Source organism: Aythya marila, assembly GCF_965140915.1.
Source record: "Aythya marila genome assembly, chromosome: Z".
Lineage (NCBI taxonomy): Eukaryota > Metazoa > Chordata > Aves > Anseriformes > Anatidae > Aythya > Aythya marila.
The window spans coordinates 58,172,197-58,184,991 of NC_139080.1; the positions used below are offsets into that span (position 1 = coordinate 58,172,197).

The window sequence follows — 12,795 nt, forward strand, 5'->3', positions numbered from 1 at the left end:
TTCAGTAATGTATTGAAAAGACAATATGTTCTCTCAATAGGTGTGAATATGCATAATGAAAACAAAATGAGTTTCTGAGACAGTATAGTGATAAATCTAAGACCAGAATCTGTGTTCTGCCTCCAATTCAATTTATTTACACTCAATACCACTAAGTAAATGTTTTCTCTTCTCTTTGGTGTATATTTTTATGCTTTCCTTTATTTTCCTGGTTTTGGCCTCTCTCCTCCTCCTTCCAACAGAGCATGGAAGAGCAGGTTCTGTTAAAAGAACCTGCAGCAGCACTGTTTTGTTGTATATTGATGAAATATAAGGGCTTTGGAAGAGAGGACTTGTTGTTTTAGCTGCATAAATTACCTCAGGGATGGGGCATCCACAGCTACTAGTTGGCAACCTGTTTCAGTGCCTCACCACCCTCATCTAATCTAAACCTACCCTCTTTTAGTTCAAAGCCATTACTCATTGTCCTGTCACTACATCCACTGACAAAGAGTCCCTCCCTAGCTTTTCTGTAGGCCACCTTTAGGAACTGGAAGTCTGCTATAAGGTCTCCCTGGAGCCTTCTCTTCTCCAGGCTGAACAGCCCTAACTCACCCAACATGTCCTTCTGCATGATGGATGAGGTGGTAGGCTGTTGATGTAGCCTATATAGGCTTCAACAGAGACTTTGACATGGTCTCCCAGAGTATTCTCCTGGAGAAACTGGCATCCCATGGCTTGGACAGGTACACTCTTTGCTGGGTTAAAAACTGGCTGGATGACCAGGCCCAGAGAGTGGTGGTGAACAGAGTGAAATCCAGCTGGCAGCAGGTCACCAGTTGTGTTCCCCATGGGTTGGTGCTAGGGCCCATACTCTTTAATATCTTTATTGATGATTTGAATGAGGAAATTGAGAGCACCCTCAGTAAGTTTGCAGACAACACCAAGTTGGGTGGAAGTGTTGATCTGCTGGAGGGTAGAAGGGACCTGGACAGGATGGGTCAATGGGCAGAGGCCAATGGGATGAGGTTCAACATGGCTAAGCGCTGGGTCTTGCACTTCGGCCACAGCAACCCCATGCAGCGCTACGCTACAGGTTCAGGGCAGAATGGCTGGAAAGCTGTGCAGAGGAAAAGGAGCTGGAGGCGTTGACTAATGCTTGCCTGACCATGAACTAGTAGTGTGCCCAGGTGGCCAAGAAGGCCACTGGCATCCTGGCTTCTATCAGGAACAGTGTAGCCAGCAGGACCAGGGAGGTGATCATCCCCTTGCACTCTGCTCTGGTGAGGCTGCACCTTGAGCACTGTGTTCAGTTTTGGGCCCCTAAGTACATTGAGGCCCTGGAGCATGTCCAGAGAAGGGCTACAAAGCTGGTGAAGGACCTAGAACACAAGTCCTATGAGAAGTGGTTGAGGGTTGTTTAGTCTGGAGAAGAGAAGGCTCATGGAAGACCTTATTGCTCTCTACAACTACCTGAAAGGAAGGTGTGGGGAACTGGTAGTCAGCCTCCTCTTGCAGGTAACTTGTGATAGGACTAGAGCGAATGGCTTCAAGTTGCAGCGGGGATGTTTAGGTTGAAAATTCTGAGACATTTATTCTCAGAAAGAGTAGTCGGGTATTGGAATGGGTTGCCCAGGGAGGTGGTGGAGTCACCATGCCTGGGGGTGTTCAAGGAAAGGTTGGATGTGGTTCTTCGGGATGTGGTTTAGTGGGTGACGTTGATAGTAGGGTGATGGTTGGACCAGGTGATCTTGGAAGTCTCTTCCAACCCTAATGATTGTATGATTCTGTGATTCATGTGGTAGGGTCCCCAGAGCGGAATGTGAGGCTCCAGGTGGAGTCTTGCAAGAGCAGAGTAGAGGGGAAGAATCACCTGCCTTGAGCTGCTGGCAGTGCTTCTTTTGATGCAGCCTGGGTTATCATTGACTTTCTGGGCTGCAAGCTCACATTGTTAGCTGTGGTGGTCTTACTTAGATGGGCAGCTGAGCTCCACCACAATCACTCTTTCACTCCCCCTCCTTAAAGGAAAGGGAGTGAAAATACAATGGAAAGGTCTCAAGGGTTGAGATAAGGACAGGGAGATCACTCAAGAATTATTGTGACGGGCAAAACAGACTTAGCGTAGGGAGGTAAGAGAAATTAGAGAAATTGCCTATTACTAACAAGCTAGAGAAGTGAGAAAGAAAGGCAACAAACTAAAACCACCTTCCCCCTATCCACCCTCTTCTACTTCCTCCCCCCAAGCAGTGCAGGGGAACTGGGAATGGGGTCAGTCGCTGATGCTTCATCTCTGCCACTCCCTCACAGTCACTCTCTGCCCGTGCTCCATGTGGTGTCCCTCCTACAGGATGGACACCTCCTTCCCGAACTGAGCCTGCAGGGGCTGCCCACAGGCAGCAGCTCTTCAAGCACTGCTCCCACACAGCTCCGTCCCATGGGCTCCATCCATCCCCCAGGAGCAAACTGCTCCAGCACGGGTCCCCCACGGGTGGGCGGCAGCTCCCCCCAGACCCCCTGCTCCTGCGTGGGCTCCTCTCCACGGGCTGCAGCTCCGGCCCGGGGCCAGCTCCTGTGGGGGCTCTCCATGGGCCCCAGCATCCTGGGGTGGTTCTCGTTCCTCACTCTTGCAGCTGCTATTGTGCAGCAGTTTTTGTTGTTGTTTTTGTTTTCTTTTCCTTTTCCTCATCTCTGCTCTTACAGAGGCACAAACAGCATGCTTTATTGGCTTGACTCTGGCCAGCAGCAGGTCCCTTTGGAGCTGGCTGAAACTGGCCCTTATCTAACATGGGGCAGCTACTGGATTCTTCTCACAGAGGCCACCCCGGCAGCCCCCCACTACCAAAACCTTGCCATGTTACCCACTACAGTGAGTTATACTGAGTTTCCTCTCAACCAACACCCCCAGGTTTGAGTTCAGGTTTCAACTTTGTTATTTCCCTAAATATTTGGAACCAGTAGACTGCCATGCTTGTACAGGGAAAAAGGGTATATAACTTCATTGTGCAAAACTGGAAGAATACTGTACCAGAATATGCCAGCTAGTTCAGAGTCAGTTTTCAGACAGTATCAAATGAAGAAACTGATTGAGCTTACTTAAGAAGTGTTATCAACTAGGATGAGTACAGCGAGTTTTGCCTTAAAGGTCTTTTTCAAGAATGTACCTGTGTATTGCTGCAGATGCTGTTAAGTAGAGGATCAGATTGTCAAGGGTGAGGATTCTGTTTGAACCAGTCTCTTTTCTGTGGTGAAAGATCTGCAAATGCTGGACGTTGAGGAGTGTTCACTTATGTATTGGGCTGTTCTGCATTTAGGCTGATATTAGGAGCATACCTTTTGCTCCTAATTATGACCGACAATTAGTCGTAATAAGAGAAATGAAATGACTATGAGAATTATATGCAAAAAATATTAATGAATGATATCAATATGTAATTTTTCAAGAAAGTATTATTCCGATCACATCTGAAAATCACATAATGGTTTTGTCTTTACACTTCCTTTCCGATTAATGTTTATAGATAAACAGACAAACCAGAAAAACAGATTGAGTCTTTAATGGCGCAGGCGTCGATAAATATCAACTTTTGACTACTGAGCTGTAGTGATAGCTAAAGGGTGTTCTACAGACACTGTTAAGAATCGAGTCTGACAGCGAGTCACTCAGCCAAGAAATTTGACTGTCATCATCACCTTCTGACGTGCATTCACATGGGTGACCAGTAAATAAACGTGTCTTTTTCTTGGAGACTCATGGTAAGTCCCTATCTGTCAGAATGTGCTGTAGAAATGAGATGAAACCTATTACACTCAACAACACAAAAGGAAATAGATGATTTATTATTTTCCTTCTGTATATGCTTCTCAGATGCTGCAAGTTTATTTCTCTAGTGTGGCATATTACTTGGCAATAGCAAAGTTTATATAGGGACTTGACTGTATTGAAGACCTCTAATCTGTCAAACTGTGGACATTGATGTGTTGATATGATTAAACTCAATTATACTGAAAGAGCTAGTTTTTTTTTAAAGAATATCAACAATCATTGGATTGCTGTTTGTAAAGATAAACTTCATAGAAATCTATTTTTTATGACCATACCTCAGCTAGATACTGTTATGTTTTAATTAATGTCCTGTCTGTTCATTCCTATCCTGTTTCTTCTAGAGTTCATAATTCATAGTAGTATTTTGTCAGGAAAGTAAGTAAAACTTGATTCGGATTTAGCTTATATACTGAAACTCTTCCTCATATTTCACTAATCACTTTGTAGTGCTTCTCTGTGCATTAAAAAATAATAATAAAAAAGTTAAAATTTATTTGATGGCTATACCTGAAAAGAAACTAAATCAGAAGTGGTATTGTGTTTTTTCCTGTTTTTGTTTTTCAAACATTTGGTTTTAAATAGAGTATTATTAACTAATATAACCAGTTAGTAAAAAATAAATAAATAAATAAATAAAAGAGAAACAGTAATAATTCAGATTTTTTAGAAGTTTTTTTTTTTATTATTTAAAAATGCTGAATTCGTATCTCATTTTGAGTGCTTTAGTAAGAAAAGTACCAATCTCTTGGGTCAGTTTGTAGTCATGTAAGCAAACAGTACAATTCCAGTCACATATTACAATAGGTAAATATCACTGATACAGAGTTTATTATTTCTCTAATTTTGAACTGTAAAAGTCTTTTCAGGCTTTCTTCTCAATCTTGTGTATAACTCTCAAGTATGAAGTGCTGTCCAACCATACCACTTATACCATTCTCAGGTGTTGATACTGTGTTTTTCCAAAACTATGATTTTTTCTTCTACAGGAAATCAAATCTTTTACATATTGATTTGTGTTGTATTCATTTTTTACAAAATGTATAGGCTTGAAATGTAACTAGAGGCTTTTGTTTGATATTTCTTAAGCCTTTGTTTGTAACAGGTATTGTATTTGGTTTGAAACTGACACTAATTTTTATGGCTTTAACCATTTTTTATTTGTTATTGTTTTGGGTTGATGGTTTTTGTGTGGTTAGTTTTGACCCCCCAGGGTCAAAATATCAGTTTTTTTATATCAGGTTTTTTATATCTTTTTTTTTTTTTTTGGAAAACTGGTATAAACCTGGCAGTGTTGCCAAGAAAATATCTATACCAGAAAAGAGTAGCTGACTCTTGCAAAGCTTTCTTTAGCTCACGAGCATTTTTATTATTCTTTCAGAAGGAATGATGAAATGTAAGCTTGAGTAATGTGTGTAAGTGGTTCACATAGAAATCTGGTTTTAATTTGTTAATTGTAGTGCTCTATTTTCTATTTATACTAGTAGTATTTGTTATGCTATTAAGAGTAAGTTTTATAATAGTGCTTGAAGGTCCCATTCATGCACCAGAATGTCATTGTAGGTGGACACTGTGTAAAGAATAAGAGACCTCTTGACTCACTCATTACAGTAATTATAGAGAATGAGAGAGTGGCAGGAGATTAAAGAGAAACATTAAGACAGTAGAAGAGGTAGTGTCTCCAGCAGATGAGAAGCCCAATCTTTAATTTAACCTTTATTGAAGGCTGTTTTTCAAGGTGTTGCTGCAGTACCTTTTGTACAGGTATTGAGTTCTGCAATAAAGATCATTAAATTTCACATCTGTGAACAAACTCCTGATGAATGCCTTCAGAAATTTCCTCTCTTGCTTGCATTGGCAATAGTAGCTTAAAACACCTGAAAACTAAGATAGGAAGTCCATATAACATAATGCATTATCTGCCCCATGCAAGAGTAAATCATGGTTTCACTACTAATTGTTAGTCATAAAAATACCAAAACATAAGATCATTATGTAACACAGATTAGTTTTACGGCTAAGGAATGAGTAACATTTGCTAGTAGGAAGAAAGATGTTACACAATCTTTGGACTTTCATGCTGCTGACTTTATCACTTCTGCAAACTCATTCCTAAAAATATGTAGCACTTAAAGTAACTTTGGCTTCCTCTTTTCCCTGGTCATGTGGATGCATCTCTTATTTCCCAGACCAGGCCCCCCACAAGCTCATTTCTTACAATCTACCTGTTAGCCTTATGTATTCAAGCTAGCTTTCGACATCCATGCTTTAACATGTGGCTGTTTTACTTCATTTCTTACTGTAAATCTCAGCTCCAAAAAGTAGGGGTTGAAAGCTGTCCATTTTTGTTGTTTTGTTTTCTTTTTCCCCCTCTCAAAATCTAGGACAATAATCCACATCATCATTCACTTCAGGAGCTCTGCATTAGCTGCTGTTAACATATTGAGTTCAGAGTGCAAGTAAATCTGCAAAATTCTGAAGTAGAAATCATTTCTGTGGTTTACAGCTTCTTGATATGCCTATACTAACACTCGTAGAGCTAAAAGACACTTACTTGGAGGCTCCTAAATGCTTATGTACATGTAGTGCAAGGAGTGACTCAGTTTTGGAATTTCTGCTGTAAAATAAGGTTAAAAACCTCCAACCCTCTTCTTTGTCTCGCCTGAAGAAAAATTCCTTCACATTCCCTGCATCTGGCAGGCACAGTAATAACAGAGGAAGTTGCACAATGTATCTTGTTTTATTTTTAGAAATGCTGTGTATTGTACATTTATGATCAATATTACTACAGTGTGATCTAGTAAACTTTTTTCAGTACTGAACAGAACTGAAATATTTGAGAAACAAAAATAGTGGTTTTGTGGCATTGGATAAAGAACAGAGACATTGGAGTGCTGACATACATTCACCTTCATCTAAGTTTCTAATAATGAGAAATATTTGGGCAACGAGTGTGTTGACTTTAAGCGGACGTTGTTTTCCTTTCCAAAAGGGTTGTCACATTAGTGGGAATAAATCATATTCTATTCTTAGAAATCATAAATCTATTCTTAGAGCTATTGTCCCAAGAAATGTGCAGTAAAAGCGTAAACAAAATGAAATACATCATGAAGATATTGCTCCAACCAATGCACAAGGTACTACTTGCTCTTAACTGTAATTTAATGTTTGTATCTTTGAAGAAGTCAAAAACAAACAAACAAAAAAAAAACCCCACAATTCTGTTAAATCACGAATGCAGAAATGCAGATTTTGAAGCTAAGATTTGTACTAGGCTGGTTACAACAAAAATTGTGGTTTGGGATATTTCCAATTTTTTCAGTATTACAGAGAAATAATAGCATGAAATGCTCTTCCTTATGTAAATCATCGTGAGAGTAAGGATATTTTTTTATTTTGTTTTTCAGTTGACTTTAAACCTCATGCCAGCATGGACACTGTCCATCACATGTTACTCTTTGGATGTAATGAACCCTCTTCTACCGAAAATTACTGGTAAGAGATGCAGACTTGCTTTTGTTATTGTATCTAATTGTTTGTAGTGCGTTTTTGAGGAAAGGTTTTTATAGCAGGGGGCTGCAGGGGTGGCCTTTGTGAGAAGAATGTAGCAGCTGCCACATGATAGATAAGAGGCAGTTTCAGTCAGCTGCAAAGAGACCTGCTGCTGCCCAGAATCAAACCAATAAATGGTGTTGCTTGCGCCTCTGTGAGAGCAGATTTAAAAAAGAGGGGGGAAGCTGCACAACAGCAGCAGGGGGAGTGAGAAGCAGCCCGGCAGCCCCCCAGGTCAGTGCAGCAGGAGGTGCTGCAGGCAGGCAGCAACAGTTCCCCTGCAGCCTGTGCAGGGAGAGGCCCCTGGTGGAGCAGGCTGTACCCCTGCAGCCCATGGGTCCCACATGGAGCAGATCTCCACGCTGCAGCCCCCCCATGGGTGGAGGAGCCCCCGGTGGAGCAGGTGGATGTGGCCTGGAGGAGGCTGCGGCCCATGGAGAGCCCCCGCAGGAGCAGGCCCCGGGCCGGAGCTGCAGCCAGTGGAGAGGAGCCCACGCAGGAGCAGGGGGTCTGGGGGGAGCTGCCGCCCACCCGTGGGGGACCTGTGCTGGAGCAGCTTTTAGTTTACTTTTAGTTTTTCACTGTGCTAGTATACGAGTGATAAGCAATAAATTATATTAATCTCCCTATGCTAAGTCTCCTTTGCCCATGACAATAATTGTTGAGTGATCTCCCTGTCCTTATCTCAAACCCTGACCCATTGTATTTTCTCCCTTGTTTTCTTGAGGAGGAGGAGTGAGAGAGTGGATGTGGTGCAGCTCAGCTGCCCAGCTGTGTAAAATCACCGCATTGTTCTTGTGTTGCTTGTTTCCACAAAAACCTTTTCCAGTGTCACAGTTTTTTGAAAAGTAGAAAAACTTAGAAGGAAGAAGAAATTCATGATGTTCCTGTCTTTCTACACCTATCTTTTTTTTTTTTTAGCTGACTCCTTTGTAAGGCGGATAAAAGATTTTCTGATTCGTTATGACTAATTCCCTATCTCTGAGAAGGAGACAGGAGCTATAGTGGCAGGGCGCCACTGGATACCAAGAAATCTAGGCTGCTAATTTGTATTTAGAAGACTAAATCAGTAACCTGTTTTTCAGTAACCTGCTCTTCAAAAGAAACAAATCCTGTGAGGCATATCAGGAGTCACTAAGGAAATGACCTTATTGATGGCAACTGTTAAGCAGACTATAGTTTCTTCTCCAAAAGATTTCTGTGTTGATGGTTTATCCTGGTCAGGATAAAAATTTTAAGCTTTTTGTTTGTTTATTATAAGTTGCCAGTGGACTTTAATGTAGCTGTAGTCTCTCTAGTTAATTAATATTTATACACACACCTGCATATATAAAATTACATATATTTAAATATTTTAATGAGATAGTGTACTATTAATATAATTGATATATATATGAAGCTATGTGTACAAAGATATATGTGTATGTAAAGAGTTCTTGTGCTAAGAGACAAATTTGCTAAATAAAATTTACAAAAATATATGTAGCTTTTTGTCAAAATTTCAGCGTTTACTTTTTTGTTATGACAAACATGCCACTTACAGTATCTAGATGAAGTTACTGCAAATAATTAGTAAATCTGTATCTAAGGGTTTCTCTCTTATGAGCTTAGAAAGCATTCTTGAAATAAGTTTTTTTTTGGTTTCAGGATAACGTTGCCTCCTCCCCTGAATCATGAGAAACCTTTTTACATAAAAAAGATTTTGTGGACTGGAACAGATGTAAAGTTGTGCTTAAAGTTCCTAGCAAGATGAATGTGATTTAATTCTTGAAGATAAGAATTTTCTTCTCAAATAAGAATTTGAGAAGGTTCTGTACCTTGGAGAGATTGGTCATGAAGACTTCAAAAGATGTTCTGTAATCCTAATTCTTGACAGATCCTGTGAACCAAAAGCCAAATTGAAGTTACCACATGTATATGAATTGTCAGTTTGAGTTAAATAGGCATCTGTATCTAAGGGGTTCTCTCTTATGAGCTTAGAAAGCATTCTTGAAATAAGTTTTTTTTTGGTTTCAGGATAACGTTGCCTCCTCCCCTGAATCATGAGAAACCTTTTTACATAAAAAAGATTTTGTGGACTGGAACAGATGTAAAGTTGTGCTTAAAGTTCCTAGCAAGATGAATGTGATTTAATTCTTGAAGATAAGAATTTTCTTCTCAAATAAGAATTTGAGAAGGTTCTGTACCTTGGAGAGATTGGTCATGAAGACTTCAAAAGATGTTCTGTAATCCTAATTCTTGACAGATCCTATGAACCAAAAGCCAAATTGAAGTTACCACATGTATATGAATTGTCAGTTTGAGTTAAATAGGCATATGACAAAGCCTTCTCTTTTTTTCCCCCATTATTTTTGTTTTTTTTTTGACTTTTATTTTATTTTTTATTTGTGTTATTTTTGACTTTTGTAGTCAACTTTCAAATTGTTAGCATCAGCAGTCAATAACCAAACCTCATGCCTTAATTTCTCTAAAAGTGGGGTTGTATCCACTTTTTCCTTTAAATAAATAAATAAATAAAGATCCATGTAGAATTTTTCCTACATTATAGTTTTCTGCGCAAGTATAATTTTATGCATTCCTCATTGTTCTTATCTTCATCATTTTTCAGTGTATTACAGGAGAAATGCTAGTGGTAGTTTAAGATCAGAGATCCATCTTTATGTGTGGGTTGCTTCTCTTCTGAGTATGGAAAATTATAGTATCAGGTGTACAGAAGGAAACTAAGCAAAAAGTAAGCTAAAGAAGGTACTCTATGTCAAGTAATGTGGTAGTTGACTTACCTTTCAAAATGCCTAACCTATGAGAGCCAAGCTCTGAGTGCTTCTAAAACTGATGTAGGAGCCAAACAGCTGAGAAGGTAAAGGCGGGGCTATCTGGGGAAATCACTAGTCTATCAGAAATTTCCCACAATTTTTCCAAGTTTTCAGGGAAGAGCAGGTGGGATAGTTTGACACTACAAAATTCGTACAATTTACTGTTATCTGTGTAGCAGTTTTAAAACATTTCTGACAGAGCTCTGTAAGCATTTAAGAGAAAATTTGAGGTTATCAAAAAGATAAATAGAGATGGATTTTAGTAGTATAGTATATTTTATTCTTTAAAAATAATTTAGCCGTTCTACATGATTTGGGGAGATAATTTGATATTTTGAACATATAACAAACATTCATCAAAAGTTATATTTACCTTCTACTTATTAACTAACATTTCTGTTACTGATTACAAATGTTACAATCTTGTCTTGCAAGAAAAGTAGGTGCTAAAAATGTTCAGGTAAAAAATACGCTATGAAAACATTACTTTCTGTTGATTTATTTTCTCAGCAAACAGACTTTTTAATTCTTTTTATTGAGGCTTATGTTATATAGTAGAATGTGTTTTTTAAAGAGTTGAAATTTATGTCAAAATTATACCAACATAAGACTGTGTGTTCTTTGAAAACCAGTTTACATCTTGAGTGTGTTACTTAAAACCATCTAAACTTTGCTTGTAGTGTGTTTTGTTTTAAAGTGTCTGGAAATTGTTCTGTTTGTGCTAAACTCACATCTAGCTGATGTTCTGAAGATTTAACTTAAATGTTTACTTCCTGAGCTTGTACAAGATCAGATGGATCAAAAGCTTGAAAGTCTTAAAGTTCTTCAGAGCTGAATCAGACACAAATCAGGCTTGAGACTAGGGTTGAGGTATTTTTTGTTTCCTGACTATATCATCATTTTCTTGGAGGAGAGTGATTGCCCAGCAGAGAGGGACTCAGCAGTGGCAGTGTGTGCTGCATAACAGTTGATACTGAATTTGTTCTTGGCTGCTGTACTTAAAAAGCGGATTGTCAAATGATGAAACACATAATTAGTGTTGTATTTTTGTGATCTTTCTGATTTTTTCACATCCGGATTTTGATTAAATCTTACTACTTTTTTCTGTATGTAGCTTCTGAAGCTTAATATTTGTTTTATATTCTTAAAAACTCTTCGTTCATTGTCTCATTTCATATTACTATTGTTGCAAAATGTTGTACCATTTCATTTCGCTCTGCCCATGGTAATCTGCAAGGCTAGAAAGAAAGGTGATCACTCAGTTCTACAGAAAATAGGCTTTAGAGTTCTGCATTCATACCTTTTTGGCACACTTAGGTAATGTTGTGTAAATAGCTGGTATACATCTGTGTATGCATATGAATAATGTAGTATGTATGTGTATAGACTGTGTAAGGCTGCGTTACAGTGTTGGACCTGCACTGGCTCTTCAGAGAGTGACATGTTTACTGCAGCGTGGGAGAGTCTTTGAACAAATGCTGAAGAGATGCACAGCTGTTTTTCCCTACCTTAGGGCTTGGTATTTCAACAGAAACAGTACAGGCTGTTAAAATTTCCTCAGAAATAAAGTAGATTCACAGGGCTCATGTGCTCTGCTGTTGCCTAGCACATAAAACAAACAAACAAAAACAACAACAAAAAATCAACAGGTAGCAGCTTCTGCTCCTTGATTGTAGTCAGCCGTAAAACAGTTCAGCTGCTCTCACCAGTTTTATCTGAGCTGATAAACTACTGATATTGAAGATGCATGGTTGAGCTGATTCATTTAAAATTCATGGGTAATCAAGAATACACTTGGATGGCTTAAAGAAATTGTTGAATTATTTGGAACTTCAGACCCTCCTGGCAAGACAAGCCTCACGCTGTGTCAAACTGAACACTGAAATGAGCTCCCATTTCAGATGATTCATAGGCATAGTCTTTATTGAGATCAGGCAGGGCAACTTTATATAGCTCATCTAATCTAAACGAATGTAAAAGAACAGGCCATAGATCACCACCCAAAAATTCCTCTATCAGATTAGGTGCTTCTGTTGGCAACAGAGCATGGCTTTGGCAGCTTTTGACTAGAAGAACTGCATCAATAGTTCCAGCAAAAGGTTGCAACAGATGTCAAGACTGGTTCCGTAAGCTAAGTATTTCACTGCTTAGGTGAGAGGGAGAACAGTATAAAGATTTATATGTCCAAGCATAGTTTACTAGTACCGTCACTGCTTAGTGGTGAATGGAGAATGTTCTGCACTATTCAGCTTGAGAACTAGATGTGATAATTTTTCTTACTCAATAACCTCAAATAATAGAGAAAGAAATGGAAAAAGATCTTTGCTGTTTTAAACAATGTAGGTATTCTAAAAAGATGGCAAAATACTAGTCTTGTTGACAGTTAAATATTTTGCTTTCAGACTCATCATTTCATATTTCAATCAAAGTGACATTAAAAACTCCAGCTCCTAAGCTTACTCAAGGCTCAGGAGAATGCATTTGGAAAGTCCATAAGAATTTAGAAAAAGTAGAGAAGATAGGAGGAAATGGACAAGAAGCCCTGTTCCCAAGTGACAGGTCGTTTTATTTGTGCTTGTAAACATATTTTTACTAGCTTTTACCAGCTACTGTTAGTGCTAGTGCTTTTTG

The 12,795-nt window shown here is 39.0% G+C and overlaps 1 protein-coding gene across 7 annotated transcripts in view; it reads left to right on the top strand.

Annotated features, from left to right (window-relative positions):
* The window catches only part of PAM (peptidylglycine alpha-amidating monooxygenase), a 151,254-nt gene that overhangs the window by 76,168 nt on the left and 62,291 nt on the right, over positions 1-12,795 (top strand). For all 7 annotated transcript variants that reach the window (XM_082782565.1, XM_082782563.1, XM_082782561.1 and 4 more), the window contains exon 5: positions 7,207-7,294. In XM_082782565.1, coding sequence (XP_082638691.1) covers positions 7,207-7,294 — 88 coding nt within the window. The remainder of the gene's footprint in view (positions 1-7,206; positions 7,295-12,795) is intronic.